At 41.8% G+C, this 21,616-nt stretch overlaps 1 protein-coding gene across 1 annotated transcript in view; it reads left to right on the top strand.

Annotated features, from left to right (window-relative positions):
• The first annotated feature begins 10,823 nt into the window (after positions 1 to 10,823).
• Positions 10,824 to 21,616, top strand: part of HABP2 (hyaluronan binding protein 2) — a 29,679-nt gene continuing 18,886 nt past the window's right edge. The window contains exon 1 of the mRNA XM_077822873.1: positions 10,824 to 10,914. Coding sequence (XP_077678999.1) covers positions 10,824 to 10,914 — 91 coding nt within the window. The remainder of the gene's footprint in view (positions 10,915 to 21,616) is intronic.

Raw genomic sequence — 21,616 nt, 5'->3', positions numbered from 1 at the left:
CAGTAGGAATTCACTGGTTATCACATCACTATTCTGAGAACCTGAGCTTTGCTTTTTTTTTTTTTTTTTTTTTTTAATAATGACTGTCTCACTCAACTTCATACCAAATATCTAGTAGCAGAGAAATTCTCAGAATGAGGTCTGATATCGTTAAAGATTTGTTACTTTTGCAAAATTAAAACAAAAGTCTGTTATTGAAACACTGAAGTGGCAGAGTTCAGCACATTAAGAGTTAAGACATTGCTTCAGCAAAGTATCCTTTCTCAGCAAAGTACCGAAGCTTGTGTTTTAAGTGCTTTGCCTATTTCATCAAGGGTTTAAATTAGGGTGACCAGTTAGCAAATGTGAAAAATCGGGATGGGGGTGGGGGGTAAGAGGTGCCTATATAAGAAAAAGTCCCAAATATCGGGACTATTCCTATAAAATCGGGACATCTGGTCACCCTAGTTTAAATACTTTGCTGTGTCGGGGCTTCAGAAGTCAGTAAATAAGAGAGCTGTGTTTGTGCCCCGATTCCATGATGATGGGTGAATTTAGAAAAGTTTAGATAGGAAATTAAGGCCCTGATTTAGCAAAGCACTTATGCACGTGGTAGGTGTTAATGGGACTTAAGTATGTGCTTAAGGTTAAGCATACGCCTAAGTGCTTTGCTGAACTGATGCCTTAATGTTCAAACCTTTCCTCATAAGAATAGTCCCACTGACTTCAACAGCACTACTCACAGGAGTAAGGCTGATTCAGGTGAGTAATGGATGCAGAATCAAGCCCTTATCTCGGCCCATTTAAGTAGACCTTTCAGAAAGTATGAAAACTAAAAAATTCAGGGTTATAATGGAGAATGTTTTGAACCCACCAGCATGCCCACTGTCTTAACCTATGGTGTATTTGCTCGTGAAGCGTGAATTATTAAGAGATTATTAAGATTTTTAAAATGCTGGTGCTAGAGGTCCCAGAGTGAGGCTATGTCTACACTACCACAGTAAGTCGACCTAAGTTACGCCACTACAGCTACGTGAATAGTGTAGCTGAAGTTGACGTAGCTTAGGTCGACTTACTGCAGTGTCTACACCATGCTGGGTCGACGGGAGACACTCTCCCGTCAAATTACCTTACTCCTCTCATTCCCAGTGGAGTACCGGGGTCGATCGGAGAGCACTCTGCCGTCGATTTAGCGGGTCTTCACTAGACCCGCTAAATCAACCCCCAGTGCATCGATCACCGCAGCGTCGATCCCCCGGAAGTGTAGACAGGTGACAGCTTGTGATGCTGGCTTCCGCACTTGTCAACAGAGTGCATTGATGAAATAAATCAATGATTCTGGTCTATGCATATTCTCCTCATAGTTCTGTGGTACGCACAAATGGGCAGCATGTGCTATCGCATCATAAAACAATTCCCCATAAAGAGGAATATGAGTAGTCAAAGCAGCATTGATCATTGGTCCATCAAGGCCAATATCTTGCCACTGCAGCACTGGCCTAAATTTGCCTGATGCTGCAGGAAAGCAAAAAGCCTTCACAATGCCCCTAGCTAATTGTGCAATGCTATAACATAGAGGGAAATATTCCTTTCTGACCCCCGAAGGCAATCAGCTTATGCCCTGAAGCAGGAGGGTTGATATCCCTTGTAACTAAAGGGACTTAATGGCTTTGCATAAGCTTTAAGTCTAACAGCATAACCTGCATTCTCAGCACAGATTGCAGAATGTCTGATACCCAGCACTTCTGTCAGGGAGATAGAATCTACTTTTGCAGCCCCATTGAAACTGATTTTGCAGCCCCCTTTTTTGCTCCGGTTTCCTGAAACTGAGCCTGTTTTCCATGTAAGCACAAATGCACAAGCTCAACAACTGAGCCAGTTTGAAGACACCCACACTTTCCCAGGAAGCTTCTTGTGGTGCAAAGATTAACTCATGGTGCAAACATTGTTTTGAAATACAGTAGCCAGGAACCCTTGGGTAGGCAGCAGAGGTGGTTACAACAACATCTCCAATAGCCATGCCTTCAGCTCCCTTCTGGGCCCCAAGAGGTTCCTGTATCAGATGCTAAAATAGGAAAGGGTTTCAACTTAACAGTGCCAAAAATAGAGACATTAAATAAATTCAGTTTCTGATATTCTGAAACCGGGCACATTCAGCGCTTGTCATCTGATCTCCTAAAGCAAACAAAAAAGATTTCAGCATAAATATCCTATTAGAATATATTTGGTTGTCTTTTCTCCTCAAGACTCTGGGGCTTGTAATGGAATCAAGAGGCAGACAGCATCTATATTCCTAACTTGGAAAAGCAGGGGTTGCTGTATTGGGAAAGAAAAACCTAGAACCCACTACCATGATGTAGTCCTTTAAAGTAGACCATTTCCCGCTCTAAGGATAATGTGTGTATGTTCCCGGTATGCTCTATGCGAGAACACACCCCGCTTCCATTATAATCCAGTTATAACATTGACTGAGTAATGCAATGCCATTGGGACGTTGGGGCTTTTCCAGCAAAGTTCCTGGAATGTTGCCATTCAACATGTTAGTACCCAAGAGTTTGGATGCTTGTTAGACTGTCAGAACATCTGATTCCTTTCTGGTCTGTCAAAAGCCCAGACAAAAGATCCCTTTGAAAGCTGTCAGAGTGGACAAGAGATTCACACTGGACAGGCAGGTGTAGCTATAGTTATAGCTCTTTCAGACTTACTGTCAGTGATGGACAGAAATTGCTCAAGCTCTCTTCCGTGTCTTACAACCAATCTCAATTCTGTATCTATCTGATTGTAATGTGGAACTGCAATGTGTAATCTCCAGGTTTAAGGTTAGGAAGGAATTTTCCTTGGCAGGGAAGTTTAGGGAATATTCCGCTTTCTCTGAAGCATTAAGCATTGCAGCCAGCTGGCTATATCCCACATGATCATTTCTAGCAACTGCACTGGTCCTTCCCATCTTCTGCCTCTTTCTTTCAAAGATCTTTTGTCATGTTCTGCATAGCAAAGGGCAGCTATCTGAGAGTTCCTTGCCCTTCTACATTTCGTTCTTTCCCCAACCTGCCTCTTTATGAGTGTTACCCAGGGTATTTTTGTGGATTTAATTTATTTACTTTTATTTGAATTTTTATGGCAAGGGTCCAAGCAGAAAATTCTGGCTCCATGCAGAAATAGGCACAATTCTCATAGAGAGTTTTAGAGACGAGAGGCTGAAATATAGTCTCAAAAGCACCCAAGTGACTTAGGCTCATAAGTCCTATGTCCAAAAGAGACTTAGGAGCCTAAACCCCCTGACTTCCATTCACAAGACTTAGGCTCCTAAATGCTTTTTGTAAATTTTACCTATTATCATGGTCAGGTAGACATTTTTCTCAAAACAAGAACCATAAGAGTTTTAAAAAGTATTCTGCAGTTATACCAGTGGTTCTCAAACTAGGGCTGCTGCTTGTTCAGGAAAAGCCCCTGGTGGGCCGGGCTGGTTTGTTTACCTGCCGCGTCCACAGGTTCGGCCGATCATAGCTCCTACTGGCCGCGGTTCGTCGCTCCAGGCCAATAGGGGCTGCAGGAAGCGGCGCAGGCCAAGGGATGTGCTGGCCGCCCTTCCCGCAGCCCCCATTGGCCTGGAGCGGCAAACCTCAGCCACTGGGAGCTGCGATTGGCTGAACCTGTGGACACGGCAGGTAAACAAACTGGCCCGGCCCACCAGGGGCTTTCCCTGAACAGGCGGCGGCCCTAGTTTGAGAACCACTGAGTTACACTGTATACAGGTAGACAAACTAAAAAGTCAGTATTTATCTTACTGTGGCTGAGACTGGTTCACTGCAAGGTATAGGAACATGTCACAACTTACTCCAATGAGGTAACTAGCTCAATTCATGTTTTGTTTTTGTTCACATATTCAGATATTTTAAGGCCAGAGGAGGCCATTATGATGATCTAGGCTGACCTCCTCCATAATATAGGCCATAGAACCTCTCCCGGAAATGTCTTCATCAAGCTCATAATGTCTGTTTGAGCTATAACTTATCTTTTATTAAGACACCCAGTTTTGATTTAAAGACTGCAAGTGTTGGTAATCCAACCACATCCCCAGGTAAGGTGTTCTAATGATTAATTGCCCTCAGTCTTCAAAATTTGCACCTTATTTCTGGTCCGAATTTGTTTAGTTTCAGATCCAACCATTGGATCTTATTATGCCTTTTTCTGCTAAATAAAAGAGTAGTCTACTATCATAAATCTCTTCCCAATGTAGGCACTTGTAGACCATGATCAACTCACTTCTTAAACTTCTTTTAGATCAACTAAACAGAGTGAGCTTCTTAAGTCTCTCAGTATAAGCTATTTTTCTAGATCTCGACTCATTCTTGTAGCTTTGTTCTAAACCCTTTCAAACGTGTCAACATCATTTCAGAAGTGTTGACACCAAACTGGACACCATGTTCCAGTAATGGTCTCACTAATACTGTATACAGAGGTAATAATACCTCCCTAACACTACTAGACATTCCCCTGGTTATACATTCAAGGATCACATTCACCTTCTTAGCTACAGTATTGCACTGGAAGCTCATGTTCAACTGGTTATCTACCATGATTGCTAACTCCTTTTCAGAGTATGACCTACATTTTTTTATTTGTAGACATATGACCTTGCATTTGGCTGTGTTAAAATGTGTGTTGTTCAAGCGAGCCCAACGTATTACCAAACAATCCGGGTTGGTCTGTGTAACTGACCTGTCCCCTTCATTATTTACCATTCCACCCATTTTTATTTTACCTGAAAATTTTACTATCAATGATTTTATATTTTCTTCCACATCAATTAAGATAATGAACAGCACTGGTCCAAGAACAGATCCCTTGTGAGACCCTTATAGAAACTCTCCCAATGGATCACAATTCTCTGTTTACAGTGGTTGTTTGAGATCTATTACTGATCTAGTTTTTAATCCACTTCATATGGACTGCATTAATTTTATATAGATCTAATTTTTTATCATAATGTCATGCAGAACTAAATCAAATGCCTTACAGTAGTCTAAGCATATTACGTCAATGCACTTACCTTTATCAACTTGATATCATTAAAAAATGGCATCAAGCTTCTTTGATAAGATCTGTTTTCCAAAAAAATCATGTTGATTAGCTTTAATTCCACTACCATTTTTAATTCTTTACTGATTGGATCCCATATCAGCCATTCCATGATTTTACTTGAGATTGATGCCTCTTGTTTCCCAGGTCATCCTATTTACTCTTTATAAATATTTGCACAACATTGGCATTTTCCAGTCCTCTAAACCTTTGCTATTGTTTGAAGATTTCTTAAAAATCAACATTATTGCTTCAGAGAGGGCCTTAGCCAGTTCCATTAATACTCTTGGGTGCAAGTTCTCATCCTACAACTTTAAAAATGTTTTACTTCAATAGTTGCTGTTTAACATCATCCCTAGTTGCTGATGGAATACAAAGCATTTCATTACCACTGTGAAATATTACATTGTTCTGCTTCTTTCCTAACACAGAACAGAAATATTTGTTGAATATTTCTCTCTTTTCTGCATAACGTTATCATGCCTGTAAATCAGAACAAAAATCAGACCTTTAAGATTGCTAGGATTTATTTTATTGTTCCTGATAGATTTAAACAATTCCTTCTTTATTTGTCCCATTGTGTTTCTTGCATCTGAATCAGGATTGAAGGCTCTTTTCCAGCCATCACCTGAGGATATAGCCACTTTCAACCAGTCCTAGTGCCTGGTTTCCCAGTTCTCAGGATGCTCCAAAGGAAGGACACCCCTTTCTGAGCACTTGAGAGTGAACACTGGAAAATCAGTGAGTAAATTTGCTTTATGAAAAGGGACTTGCAACAAACAGCCAGATGCTTATTGGCAATTCCTGCTTACAACTAGGGCCATATCCTGCATTCTTTTCTCGGACAAAATTGCCATGGGCTTACATAGGAGTTTTGCCTGCAAAAGGGCTGTAGGGTTTGGGTTTCAGTGCACAAAATACACAGTTCTGGTATTACAAGGTCCTATCTGTTACATTTAACTAGCTGAATCCTTTTGCTGTCCATGAAGTTAGAACATAGATGATAAACACCTAAAATGAAAAAATATAAAGTAGCAAACATTGGCAGTGTCTGCCTTTTGTGTTCTAAGTCATTAATGAGCTAATGTCTGTCAGTGCTTTGGAGAAATGAAGCCTTGGAGAATTGTTTATTCTTATTGCTGTAAAGTCCTGTCTAAGTTTGGCCATTTTACATTTCAGCCATTTTTCCAATGCACTTCTAGCAGGTCCAGATATAGGTGACTCCAGGCTTAGCAAATTAACCAGATACATTTTATCTTAAATATTTTTGTAGGACTTTTGTTTGTTATGAGACTGAAGAATTACAATTTACAACGAGGTGCCTCTGACTTCAAGCTTCATCTTTTGTCTTTCTAATGACCTGATGGAAACAGGATTCACACATTCAGCAATTTTTTTTCTGTCTTGAGAACACAAAGTATCCATGGCAGGCTGCAGAAATGATCATGTTTGGTGAAAGAAAACCCAGAATCTATTATTTTTCAACTTCTTTTGTTTGAATCCTGCTTATGACTTGTTTTATACTTCCACTGAAGAACAAGTGCCCCCTCTGGTGGCCTTGTGAAATATAGCAACATGCCAGGTGCAAGCATATAAAAACACAGGGAGGGCTCAGCCCTAGACTTTGATACTCACTGTGCATTGCTGTGAATCTTGGAAACTTGGCTACCCTGCTGATTTCACACAGCAACTCAAGGTGCTAATGCAAGAGCAAGAGCTATACCTTAGGAGCTGAGGAGGGTTGCACTTCTGTGCTATCCAAAGAAGAGAGCTACAGAAAGTTTTTGCAAAAAGAAAAGGAGTATTTGTGGCACCTTAGAGACTAACCAATTTATTTGAGCATGAGCTTTCGTGAGCTACAGCTCACTTCATCCGATGAAGTGAGCTGTAGCTCACGAAAGCTCATGCTCAAATAAATTGGTTAGTCTCTAAGGTGCCACAAGTACTCCTTTTCTTTTTGCGAATACAGACTAACACAGCTGTTGCTCTGAAACCTGACAGAAAGTTTTGTACACAAAGCAAAACAGGCAAAATGTGGCTTTTTGCCAGTAAGCAAGAGAAAATTCCTTTGTCAGTATGGTTTGGTGAGTTCTCAAATGTAATGAATGCACCTCAGAAGGTTTGGGTTGGAGAAGCACTTCAAAGGCGAGAGGCCAATTCTCTCCTTCATTGTGCTAAGGTGGCTGGGTCATCAGAGGTAGCGCTGCGGGAGGGGAAAACACAACACAAGATCCTGATGTTAAGAGTAATGGTTAACGCCCTGGTCTGGTCTGGCACCTAAACGTTTTCCCTGCCTCCCTCTGCTGAGAAAAGCAAAGCCCTCACCCACATAGCCCTCGTGGCAAAGCCCTAGCGTAAATGGAGTTATATAGAGATGCAGTTTATTTAGCTGGCGGAACTGCTACAAGCTATATTGCCAGAATAAACTAGATGCCCACTAGGAGGGTTTGCCAGAATCGTTATACTGGTATATTTCTCCTGGCAAACCCCTTTCTAGTGTAGAGAAAGCCTTAGACATACCCCCTTTATGGAAAAGTCCTCTAGAAATCCATATGGCTCTCCACAAATTAATTCCTTAGTACTAGGAGTAATGTCTGTATTGCAGCAGCACGTAGAGGCCTTAGTCCAGGATCGAGCTTAATGTTAAGCATCTGCTTCAAGTCTTTGCTGTCTCAGACGAGGTGCCCCGCAAACAGTGATTTGCAGTCCCAATTGGACAGATAATGCCATGCATGATGGAATCCGACAAGGTGGGGAATTTGGGTTAAGTGCAGAGAGACATCTCTAACGAATGGGAAATATTCTTACTTTTGAGGGAAGGGGATTGTAAATGTAGCTTTGCTTTGTACCATTCTTGGCTACTTGCTTGTTTCTTTTTGTTTAGTATATTTAGCCAACCAGGATTAAGTTCCATTTCAGGGTTTTGATTTAGACTCATCTCTAATATGTAGCCCAATACCCAATTTTTACATTGTCTTACCTTGCAAAGGGTGAGATCAGATGCATTTTGCTTGTACAATTGCCTCTGTATCTGGGCTCTGGCAAGGGACTTGGGGAAACCTATACCTGCCCTAATGCATATATACCTAGTGTATTGCATTTATGGACCTATAATTGTCATCATCCCAGTCATTGACCTGAAAAAATTGCATGAGTGTGCTTCATCCTAGTTGCAAATGATTTGGTTAGATACTTGGATGATTCATTTAATTGCAGTTATATGGAGGCTCTGCTGAGAGGTCTGGGGAACGCTGCTCTGTTAAGTTTCAGAGTAGCAGCCGTGTTAGTCTGTATTTGCAAAAAGAAAAGGAGTACTTTGTTAGTCTCTAAGGTGCCACAAGTACTCCTTTTCTTTTTGCTCTGTTAAGGTTCTTGTTGTAGTCAATGGAGTGGGTGGATCTGGAGCATCTTTCTCCCTGTTTCAAACACCGGAGGGACACAAACACACCCACAACAAACTAGTTTACGTATTCAAGTTTGTATTCACAGAATGTTGTTTTCTGCGTTATTTAACCAGTTCATTGTCTCTCAAGCATAGATAATGAACCAAGTAAATAATGCAAAAAAGCAAAATCGAAACTCTCCAATGAAGAGTGAATCCTAGTTTGAATACATAAACGAGGTTGCTTTGGGCGTATTTGTACCCCTACTGTACTGTGAAATAGGGATATCTACCTTCTCTATACTATTAAGTATTCTGTATACTCACATCCCATCCACAAAATCATGTATATAATGGAACTGTATGTGTTTTAACACAAGAAGAGGTGGCAGGTTAAAGCCTATTTAGTGTCTCATTGCTAGGGATGTTCGTGCCAGTTTGGATTCAATAAAACACTCTTCAGCCACACCTTCTCTTAAAACTCAAACACTTCCAAAACTGGTAAAGGTTTGTTTAGCTTTCTTTCTCCATTATTTGTTGTTGCACATTCAGATGCTGACTGGGATCAAATGAGGAAGGGACAGAGCTCTGCAGGAGAGGTTGAACGTGTGGAATTTCCACACGGGAATTTCTGGAAAGCCCATGCAAACTCCTATCATTGTTCTAAGCCTTCTAGCTTAGATTTTCAGGTCCTGCTGATTCAGTTTTCTTTAACTTCACCCATTGATCAACAGGATCTTTGCACTGACTTCAGAGGTTACTGAATCGAGACCCAGGCAAACATCTGAACCAGCTATAATTCTAAGAGGCAATGTTTAGTTAAACAAACAATGCAGAGTCACTTAGTAGGGGAACAGGCAGTTTGAATAATTCAGACAAGATTTTCTGAAGTACGCAGAACAATAGCCGGTGGAACTTTTTGGCCAAAAGCCTTTTTTTCTCTGAAAAATGCAGATTGGGTTGACTGAAACATTTCCCAAATTTGTGTTGAATTTGCCAAATTGTTTTGGTTGAAAACAAAGCAAAACCAAAAAATTCAGCACAGTTTGTTTTGAAATTTCCCTTTGATATTATTTGTTTAAAAAAATTAAGTGAAAAATGCTCCATATAGAAATGAAAGGGTTCATTTCACCCCACATAATTTTTTTCCTGACTTTTGGATGAGCTGAAAATTTCAAAAATTTCATTTTTGGTTTGGCCAAAACAACCATGTGTGAGTATATATATAGAGAGACTGATTTTTTGTACATTTAATTATTTTAAGGAATTACCAGCAAACCAAAAAATCTCTTATTCACTCCAAGCTCTACTCAAGATCCATAATAGTACCTGGACTTTTACAGCTCAATTCCTATTTAGGCACTTCAATAAAGTGTGTGAATTTTCAAAAGTGTTTTTGAGAACACAGGAGCTAATGGGTCCTGAGTGCTTTTGAAAATGCGCCAGCTTCATTCATTAGAATTCTTGGGAAACTGAAACTGCAAATACATTCAAACTGGGCTCCTATTGTGTTTTGGATTCAAAAACTTACCAGTCCAAAAATTTACCATCCTTTGTCTTCTATGCAGCTTTCCAGCCTCTTCTCTTCACTAGTTGACTTGCAGATTGGTAAGTGGTTCTGATTTCTTGCATAAAATGGTCTCCGTACATTATATTATGATTGTGGACCTGATTCAGCAAGGTTCTTGGCACATATCTGAATTCAGATCCTACCTACTTCAGTGGGACTACTCATATGGGTCTGTATTATTTCAGCTGCACACAGTGCAAGTGTGATTTCTGTCAGAACACCAATTTAATTGTCATTTTCTGTGAGCAGTTGAGGTCAGAATTTGGCTTCTATGACCATTTGGCCATCTAATTGCATAGGTCTCGGGGTCAAATCTTGCCCTGATTTACATCCTGTACCATCCAATTCACTGGGATTGTATAAGATGTAAAACAGATTGTAGCCTATATGATCAAACTGATATTGTCCACCTCTAACTTCCATGAATCTGTGTTCTATTCGTGATAACAGGGTCCTGCCCTAAAAGGTTTGGTACAAGCCTAAAACTTTAATTTATAAAAGAAAAAGTCACTCGTCATAATGTTCTGGATATACACCTCAGATCCCACAAATAGCCATCACTTTAGTTTAATGGCGTCACTGCTTGAGAAAATCAGGATATACAGCCTGAGAGCTACTTATATGGCAATAATATGTGGACTACCAAACCATTCAGTTGCATAGGGGTTAGCAAAATATTTTAAAACTAATTGCAAAAAATTTAACATGCTCAAGAATTGGTCTTAGGACCCATTTTATTCAATATTTCTGTTAATGTCTTTGGCACAGAAAGAAGCTCATGAAATGTGCTGGTAATATCAAGTTGGGGGCATGGTCAATACAGAGGAGGATCGGAATATTATACAGGGATATCTGGATGAACTTGAAGCCTGGAATGATAGAAATGGGATGAAATTCAATAGTACAAAGTTCAAGGTCACGCTCTTAGAGTCTAATAATAAGAATTTCTGCTACAAGCTGGGGGCTCATCAGTGGGAAGCGACAGAGGAGGAGAGAGACCTTGGTGTGTGGGTTGATCATGACATGACTATGAGCCATCAATGTGATGCACCTGTGCAAAAGCCAAATGTGATCCTTGGAAATATTAGGCAAGGCATTTCCAGTAGAGTTACAGAAGTATTAATGCCATTGTACAAGGCACTGGTAAGACCTCATCTGGAATACTGTGCATAGTTCTGGTCACCCATGTTCAGGAAACATAAATGTAAACTGGAACAGGTACAGAGAAGAGCTATTATGATGATCAGGGGAATGGGGAGCCTATTTTATGAGAGGAGACTGGAAGAGCTTGTCTTGTTTAGTTTAGCAAAAAGAAAGCTGAGAAGGGATATGATTGCTCTTTATAAATACATCAGGGAGGTAAATACCAGGGAGGGTGAAGAGGTATTTAAGCTAATGGGCAGTGTTGGCACAAGAACAAACAGATATAATCTGGCCATGAACAAATTCAGGCTGGAAATTAGAAGAAGGTTTCTAACCATACAGGGGTGAGGTTCTGGAACAGCCTCCCAATAGGAAATTGGGGGGCAAACAACATACTGGTAATTAGTTTTAAAAGAGAGCTGGACAAATTTATGAGTGTGATTTGTATGACGGGGGTCACTTGTGATGCTGGAGGGCAAGGCTCAGCAGCCTTGGGGCTCATTTCCAGTTTAAGTCTTATGTTCCTACAGATCATGCTCCAGGGTTTCAGCTGGCCACGAGCAGGGATCAGGAAGGGATTCCCCCCCACCCGCCACCACCATCATCGTATTCTGGGAGGAGTTTTTTTATGTTTTCCCTCTGAAGCATCAGCAATAGCCATGGCTGAAGATGGGGCACTAGGCAGGGTGGGCCAGATCTCTGAGGTGGCACTCGGCATTCTCTCTTTCAGTGCTTGACTGGCTGGTTCTTGCTCACATTCTCAGGGTCTAACTGATCATCATGTGTGGGGTCATGAAGGAGTTTTTCCCTCAAGCAGATTGGCAGTGGCCTGGTGGGGTGTAGGTTTCTTTCTTCTGCAGCATGTAGATGCGGATCACTTGCCAGGATTACCTGGGTATATCTCACTTAATTATTTCTCAACCACTGCAGGGGCCTCAGACACTGGTGTACCTCGGTCCCTCCTCTGCTCTTCCTGCAACACACAATAGTCTAGTCCCCTGTGAGCTGTAATAGTTTGGTCTCATTTTGGTTGTTGGATTTAGAGTGTTGGGGCTGGGTGGTGCTGGTGGCCTGCAATATACAGGAGGTCAGACTAGATGATCTAGTGGTTCCTTCTGCCCTTAAACTCTATGACTCTAATATCATCCCAGAGCAGAAGTGGAAATTAGTGTTGGTGGTTGAACTGGCCTGAGCAGAATAATGACATTTAGTGATGGGAATTACACTGGGAGCTAACCAGATGGCGCTATAGCCACTTCTGTCTTCCTGTACCAGTGCCTCTGTTTGGAGCATGATCTTTGTTGTTGGTTGGAAGTTGAGGGAATAACAAACCTATCTAGAAAAAACAGGAGTACTTGTGGCACCTTAGAGACTAGCAAATTTATATGACCATAAGCTTTTGTGGGCTACAGCTCACTTCATCGGATGCATTCAGTGGAAAATACAGTAGGACGATTTTATATACATAGAGAACATGAAACAATGGGTGTTACCATGCACACTCTAACGAGAGTGATCAGTTAAGGTGAGCTATTACCAGCAGGAGAGGAAAAAAAAACAAAACCTTTTGTAGTGATAATCAAGATGGGCCATTTCCAGCGTTGACAAGAACGTCTGAGGAACAGGAGGGGGGGAAATAAACATGAGAAAATAGCTTTACTTTGTGTAATGACACATCCACTCCCAGTCTTTATTCAAGCCTAATTTAATGGTGTCCAGTTTGCAAATTAATTGCAATTCAGCAGTCTCTCGTTGGAGTCTCTTTTTGAATTTTTGTTGTTGTAATATTGCGACCTTTAGGTCTGAAATCGAGTGACCAGAGAGATTGAAGTGTTCTCCGACTGGTTTTTGAATGTTATAATTCTTGACATCTGATTTGTGTCCATTTACTCTTTTACGTAGAGACTGTCCAGTTTGACCAATGTACATGGCAGAGGGCATTGCTGGCACATGATGGCATACATCACATTAGTAGATGTGCAGGTGAACGAGCCTCTGATAGTGTGGCTGATGTGATTAGGCCCTATGAAACCTATCTAGCTGTATGGTGCTAAGCAGAGCCTATGGGTCCAAACATGCATCCTATACTGGGTGTAAGGCTTTCCACAGTGAATCAACATTAACTCCAATGGGGCTAGTCACTGTATTAAACACTAGGCCGTGCAATAAGTGTTTTTAGGATTGGCCTCAATAGCAGAACTTCCCCTCCCTCCCCGTCTCCCCTGCCCGCCTCAGCCTCTATATTAAACTCAAATTCAGACCCAATTGACACCATGTTGGAATTATTTAAAAGTGTGGTTAATTTAATTATTTTTATTTCTTTTGCAATTGCTTTTCAAGGTTGCAGCTACTTCCGGCCAAGATCAGATGTGTAAGGGCCAAAATATCCTGGGTGAAGTCTGGGCTGCATCTAGAATTTTGCCATTGACTAAAATGGGGCCAGGATTTCACCCCAGGAGAATAGCTTTTTCCATGTTATTTTCAGTTGAACTGGAAACAGAAAGTGCCAGAAACCTAGCAAGAAAGCCCATCCCAGGTAGATCAATAGCTCAATTAAGCAGTCCCAAGAGTTTCTGAGAACTTGAGTAAAGTTTGGATAAGCATGTGGCTGCCTTGGTTCTTATTTGCGATAAGCTTTGGCTTTGCCCGGCACTCATCTCAACACCTACATCCCAGCAAAGTTACCGTGCAGTTCATTGGAGAGACAAGGTGGATGAGGTAATATCTTTTACTGGACCTACTTCTGCTGGTGAGAGAGACAAGCTTTAGAGCTTACACAGGGCTCTTCTTCAGGTCTGAGAAATGTACTCAGAGTGTCACAGCTAAATACAAGATGGAACAGATTGTTTAGCTTAAGCAGTTAACACATGTTTCAAGGGACCATTCAAGATTAAGTGGCCCTGCTAACACCCCTCTAGTCAGAGGGAGGAAAAGAAGTGGAGGGGAAGGCAGCTGTGGGGGTTTTAGTGGGTAATAGATTGTTGTAATAATCCATAAATCCAGTGTCTCAATTCAGTCCATAACTTTTAGTGACTAGAAAAGTTATGAATTTAGCATGACACTAAACTAGGAGGAGTGGTAGATACGCTGGAGGGTAGGGATAGGATACAGACGGACCTAGACAAATTAGAGGATTGGGCCAAAAGAAATCTGATGAGGCTAAACAAGGACAAGTGCAGAGTCCTACACTTAGGACAGAAGAATCCCATGCACTGCTACAGAGTAGGGACAGAGCGGCTTCGCAGCAGTTCTGCAGAAAAGGACCTAGTGGTTACAGTGGATGAGAAGCTGGATATGAGTCAACAGTGTGCCCTGGTTGCTAAGAAGGCTAATGACATTTGGGCTGTGTAAGTAGGAGCATTGCTGGCAGATCGGGGGACGTGATCATTCCCCTCTATTCAGCATTGGTGAGGCCTCATCTGGAGTACTCTGTCCAGTTTTGGGCCCCACACTATAAGAAGGATGTGAAAAAATTGGAAAACGTCCAGCAGAGAGCAACAAAAATGATTAGGGGAGTGGAACACATGACTTATGAGGAGAGGCTGAGGGAACTGGGATTATTTAGACTGCAGAAGAGAAGAATGAGGGGGGATTTGATAGCTGCTTTCAACCACCTGAAAGGGGGTTCTAAAGGGGATGGATCTAGACTGTTCTCAGTGGTACCAGATGACAGAACAAGGAGTAATGGTCTCAATTTGCAGTGGGGGAAGTTTAGGTTGGATATTAGGAAAATCTTTTTCAGCAGGAGGGTGATGAAGCACTGGAATGGGTTACCTAGGGGGCTGGTGGATTCTCCTTCCTTAGAGGTTTTTAAGGCCCGGCTTGGCAAAGCCTTGGCTGGTATGATTTAGTTGGGGATCGGTCCCGCTTTGAGCAGGGGGTTGGGCTAGGTGACCTCCTGAGTTCCCTTCCAACCCTGATAGTCTATGATTCTATGCCAGGTTCATCTTTTGAAACTGTTGAGCAGGTTTCCTTTGTGGATGAGGATTGATAGGTCAGATATAGAGTGATCAGTTTGTGAAAAGTGTTCACCCACAAGTGATGTGGGGTTTTTTGTCTTCTGTCATTTTCCTGTGTGAGTTCATTTGAGATAATAGTGATTGTCTGGTTTCACCCACCTACTTGTTATTGGGGCATTTAGTGCATTGGTTGAGGTACACCACATGTTATGATAGGCCTGTGTAGGACCCATGGATCTTGAAAGATGTGTTGTGGGGGGTGGAGATATGTCTGCAGTTTGTGCATCTTTTGTTCTGGCAGTGTCTGGTGCCACTTTGAGTTGGTGGGTCCTGGTCTGTGGGGAGCTTGCTTCCGATGATGAGCTTGGCAAGGTTGGGGGGTTGTTTGAAGGCCGGAAGAGGGAGTTCAGGAAAGATTTCCTTCAGGATGGAGTCCCCATTGAGTAGAGGTTGTAGTTGTTTGATGATACCCCATATGGGTTCCAGTGTGGGGTGGTAGGAGAAAAGTAGGGGTGTTATTTCTCTATTGAAGTAGGTTCTCTTGCAGTATTTGGGTGGCCTGTTCCATTATGTGATCTAATTCTCTGTGGTGGAGTGTCCTTGTTTGGTGGAGGCAGTTTTGACTGTGTTAAGTTGTATATTCTGGAGTTTCTCCTCGGAGCCTGTTCTGTGGTATCTGATTGCTTGGCTGTAGGTTACAGATTTCTTGGTGCCTTTGGGGTGGTTACTGGATCTAGGAAGGTAGGTGTGGTGATCTGTGGGTTTCTTGTATATTGTTGTCAGAAGCTGATTTTGGAAGTTGGTGCTGGTGAGGAAGTATTCCAGAAAGAGTTTAACGGATGGGTGGTGGTTGCTGCTGAAGTTGTGGTGGAAATCTATGAGAAAGTTTGTCGTCTGGAATCCATGTCATTCAAGTGACATCCCATTTCCACTTGGAACATTAGTCACGGCTTGATCCACTGATCAAAACAGCATGACTGCCAGTGTTGGGACAGCTATTCTTTCAATAACAGAGCCTATTAAGCTAATGAATAAGAGGATATTGATCAGAAATCCACTAATTGATTGACTGGTCTCAGCAATGAAAAAACCTGGAGATGAAAACTGAACAGTTTAAAAAGATCATCCAAACCTCAAAGATGATTTGAAGCTTTAAAAGTTAATCTCTGCCTATCAATTATAGTGTGTGTGGGAGGGGAGGGAAAGGGTTGTACTACACAGAGAAAAGTTATTCTTTGAAAATTTGCATGCAGGATGTCTAATTTAATTTCATGTAATCATCACATTTCAGTGACAAATGTCAGATCACTGCTTTTTTAAGCGTGCTAAGGTTTCCCGGCACTTACAAAGAACGAGCCCTCTGATTCAATAATATGTTTAAATCAGCCAGTGTATCAGACTTTGTGCGTTAATTATGTGCTCAGATAAAAAAAAATTGTTGCTTTTGCTTTACTAAACCTATGGCTTGTTATGAATAATTAAAAAAATGGAATGGGAACACTTCTTAAATCAGAGATGTGGAAGCCAAATAGTTATTTAATGCTGAGGCAATGATAAAGAGGAAAACAAATGTTATTTTGATGCAGGAATGTCATGTATCTGGGTGTGGGGGGGAGTTATTGTCACATGTAGCTGGGAGAGTGTTGGGTAAATGAGAGATGAGATGGACACTCTAGGGAATCTGTAGCAGTTACTTCAATTTAATGAACTTGTAGTTAAGGCATTGGAGTGGGACCTAGGTGACCTGGGTTCTCCCAGCTCTGCTAGTCTTCTTTGGCGATGTTGGGCAAGTTGCTTAGGGGCAGGTTTTCACAAGTGCCCGGCCAGGTATTCCAAAGTGCTCTGCACTCATGGACAGGGTCAGATTTTGCCAAGCAGCTCCAGTTGCTCTCAGTGTGGGGAGGATTCTCTGTTGTTCCCAATGGGGGCATGAAGCACCCTTTTAAAAATCTGGACATAGCTGTCGGGTGCTGAGTCTTTCTGAAAATTGAGGCCTTAATGTCACTGCTCCTCATGTGTCGAATGGGAATGATACTGCCCTATCTCACAGGGGTATTGGGAGGATTCCTTCTGTAACATCTGGGAGGTGCCCAGACCCTGTGCACTGGCCAACACCAAAGGTCCCCTGTTAAACCCTCTGTCCCCTGGCATGGCTGAATATAGGGACCATGCTTTATATTCAGGGCACATCTATAAATAGTTTATAAAGGGTCAATACGTGATTAGTAAATGGTTAGTCAGTTGTTAATGAGTGGCCATAATGTTTATAAAGGGTTAAATAACGTAGGAGACGATGATATTGCCACCTGTTAAGGTCCTTTTAAAAAGCTTAATAGATGACATTCAGCATTCAGATTATTGATGTGTACTGTGGAACAGGTCAATAGGTGCTTCTAACCCTACACATTATACATTATACATTATACGTTATACATTATTATTTGTAATGTTGTTTTTATCATGATAGTACCTAGGAGCCCTTGTCATGGACCAGGCTCTGTGACAGAATGTATCCCTGTGTCCACACCCTACACACTATTGTAACAATCATTGTATAGCGTATGTTTTGTGAGATATCATTTAAAAACTCACGATTTGGTGATCAGTAATATCACAGCAAAATGCAAGTAGCAGCATTATATGTGAAACTGTAGAATCGTAGGGTTAGAAGGGACTGCAAGGGTTATCTAGTCTACCCCCCTCTGCCAAGATTCAGGATTTGTTGTGTCTAAACCATCCAAGACAGATGGCTCGCCAGCCTCCTTTTGAAAATGTCCAGTGAAGGAGCTTCCACAACCTTCCTAGGCAGTCTGTTCCATTGTCCTACTGTTCTTACAGTTAGGAAGTTTTTCCTGAGATTGAATCTAAATCTGCTATGCTGTATTTTGAACCCATTGCCTCTTGTCCTGCCTTCTGTGGCAAGAGACAACTTTTCTCCATCTTTTTGTGACAATCTTTCAAGTATCTGAAGACCGCTATCATGTCCCCCCTTAATCTCCTCTTTTCCAAACTAAACATACCCAGTTCCTTCAGCCTTTGCTCATATGGCTTGCATTCCATCCTTTTGATCATCTTTGTCAGTCGCCTTTCTATACATTGTTGATCAAAATTGGAGACATTACTCCAGCTGAGGCCTAACCAATGCCAAGTAGAGCAGCACTATCACCTCCCGTGACTTGCATGCTATGCCTGTGTTAATGCAACCTAAAATTGCATTTTCTTTTTTTGCAACTGTATCACATTGCTGACTCATGTTGAGGCTGTGATCCACCACAACTCCCAGATCCTTCTCAGCACGCTGCTGCCAAGCCAGTTATCCCCCATTCTGTATTTATGAATTTGGTTTTTCTTCCCTAAGTGTAACACCTTACATAGTTACTCTTTGTTTGTGGTAGTTTAACCACTTATGTATCCACCTAATGGTAGTTCCGCTAAACCCGCATTTCTCCAGTTTACTTATCATAATGTCAGGGGGGACTGTGTGAAAAGCCTTGCTGAAATCAAGGTATATTATGCCCACCACATTTCCCCTATCCACCAAACCAGTTACCCTGTCAAAGAAGGAAATTAAGCTGGCTTGGCATGATTTGCTCTTGGGAAATCCATGCTGGCTGCTAGTGATCACCCCTTCATCCTCCATGTATTCGCAGATTGAATGTTTTATACATTGCTCTAATAGCTTCCCAGCTGTAATAATTGAAGTCAGGCTGTAGGGGCAGGATTTCAGAATTGCATTAGAAGAATTAATGTATAATTTGATTTCATCCTGCTAGCCACCCCATTTGAATAGCAGAAAGGAATGACCCTCTGGGACTATGAGATTCTGTTTTCCCATATGCATTACAAATTGGGACCTCTTTAGTTCTTTGTTTTAAGTTTTAGTTAGTAAGAGACAGGATTCTGTATTGTGTATATGTTAAGTAGATTAGAGGAACATTGAAGGCCTGGGTCTCAATGTAAATTGTCTTGGTTATTGGTTGTAAAACTTAGCAAGGTTTAATTTGCAATGCCTTTTTCCTCGATATAAAATACTACTGTTTGTATTCTCAAAGTCTTGTAAAAGATTGTTTGGTCTCTGTAAAAGACTGCTTGTGTGAATGAGAAATGCATGCATCAGGAAAAAATAAGGTGTGAAGTCTATTGTTAACCAGATGGTCAAGAAAGGAGGAGCGAAGACACTTATCAGGATTTGTTGATGCCAAAGAACCATCAATGCGTATCCATGATTGAGAAAGGGCAAATTGACAACCCTGAGGTGAAGGCTGGCATCCCTAAAGACAATTGATTAACTCAAAACCAGGATAGGATAACCCTCTCAGAGGTGTTTTGGAATGTTAACACCAATCAAGAAGTAACCAGTCAGAAACTGACACAGCAAAATCTATAGACTTCAATAAAGAAAAAGGACTATAAGAACAGGGTGCTTTGCCATGGGACTTTGGGTTCATCTTGCCACACTCCAGGAGCACTGGATCGCAACCGACAAAGCCCTGCTCCCCTCTGTGATCAATCTGGCTGGCCACTAGATTGATCCAGACTCTGGACTGGTAACTATAAACATCAACTAGCAGGACTGTGTGCGTGGTGTGTGTGTGTGTCTGAGAGAGCGAGAGAGATTGAAAAGCATATGCTAACCGTTGTATTCTCAATAAATGCGGGGTGCTGCCTTCTTCCCTATAAAGATCCTGTGTGCTTCTTATAAATATAACAAGGCTGACTGGTCTATAGTTCCCTGGCTCCTCCTCCCCCCCCCCGACCTTTTTAAGGATGGGCACTATGTTAAACTTTCTTCGGTCTTCTGGGACTTCTCCTGTTATCCATGAGTTTGCGAATATTATTGCCAGTGGCTCTGCAATTTCTTCAGCTAATTCCTCCAGCATCTTGGGTGAATAGCATCAGGCCCTGCTGATTTCAATTCATTCAAACAACAGTTCTTAGTTAGGTGTCTGAAGCCCCCTGGGTCCACCAAGCAAGGCTGATATTAGACTCACTGGGGGCCAGAGCAGAAAGCTAAAGCCCCGCCACCTGGGACTGAAGCCGAAGCCTGAGTAATTTAGCTTTGTGGGGCTCCCTGTGGTGGGGGGCCCTGGCCAAGTGCCCTGCTTGTTATGTGCTAATGCTGACCCTGGCTTTTGTATGCAGAAAAACAATTGTGACACAGGTGGGCCGTGGAGTTTTTATAACATGTTAGGAGGGCCTCAGAAAAAAAAAGTTGAGAACCCTTGGGTCAGAAGATCTGACTTGTTCTTTACTTATTCTGATCTGCATCCCTTCCCCTTTATTGTCTACGGTAAACATAAGCTAAGATCACGACTAAAAGTATGTTTTCCAGAGAAGTCTAGGGTGTCCAGTTCTTTGGAGACAAAGGGCAAGCTGACATCTGACCCAGATGTAAACACTGCTGTCAGGCCATTACTTGCTAAATGGCCATTCTTTGGCAGGAAAGGGGATGGGGCAAAAAGAAATTTTAGCAAAGAAATGGCATGGAGTTCCCTTCCACACCGAGTGCTTGTCACCTTGTTTCCCCATTGGAAATGCTTCTCAAAAGGGGGACTATCAAAAGAAGGGGCAGACACCCCTTTGCCTCCCTCTCTTTCTGTCCATTGATTCACTGCATGAGAAAGAACAAAGGAAGCAGCCATTAAACAAACAAAGGGGTCCTGAGCTAACAAATTTGGCCAACAAGACTGTTGAGAGCATGTGGTGAGAAAAACTTTGCTTTGAATTTAACATAGTTTGTTAAGTTAGGCACTAGTTTTGTTTTGTCTTTATTTTTCTTGTAACCGTTTCTGACTTTTATGCCTCATTATGTGTATTCACTTAAAATTCATCTCCTTGTAGTTAATACAGGTCTTTTATTGTTTTGTCTAATTCAGTGTTTGAATTGAAGGATTTGGGAAACTCCGTTTGGGATGCGCGTGTGGGAGTTCTATTAATAAAATGACAGATTTTATATACGTTTCTATTGTCCAGTAGAGGGCAGTATAGGCCATATATTTGTGGGGGGAAATACAGGATTGGGAGTGTGTTGTGGTCACCCTGCAATATAGCCCAGGCTGGTGAGAGCCAGAGTGTAACTCAAGTGTGGCTGGCAGGCTACAGTTGCACGCAGCCACTCAGGCTGTGGCTTGCATCCTGGAAGGCTACTTGTAAGCAGCCTAAGTGGGAACGTCTTGTGCCAAGGCATTGTAAGGCGCTCAAGGTTACGGGCAGGGGTGACTCAGCTACTCATCAGTGTGGATTATACCCTGGGTATGTCACAGGCCTCTATTGTGCTTGGTGCTGTATAAACACAGAACAAAAAGATGGTCCCAGACCCATTTTGTTGCAGTCCAAGATGTATAAGTCAAGAGATGACAGAAGGATATTGCATCTATTACGCATTTATTAACCCTGCGTAGACCTTTTATACATTTCTTTTATATAAAGTATGTGCTAGGATCTGGCTACTCAGACCTTTGCAGTAATTACTTAAAGATGCCTATTGAAGCAAAGTCACCT

The sequence above is a fragment of the Eretmochelys imbricata genome, chromosome 7 (genome assembly GCF_965152235.1).
Source record: "Eretmochelys imbricata isolate rEreImb1 chromosome 7, rEreImb1.hap1, whole genome shotgun sequence".
Lineage (NCBI taxonomy): Eukaryota > Metazoa > Chordata > Testudines > Cheloniidae > Eretmochelys > Eretmochelys imbricata.
The sequence above is the reverse complement of the archived record's forward strand: the minus strand, read 5'-3'. Positions and strand labels throughout refer to the sequence as shown.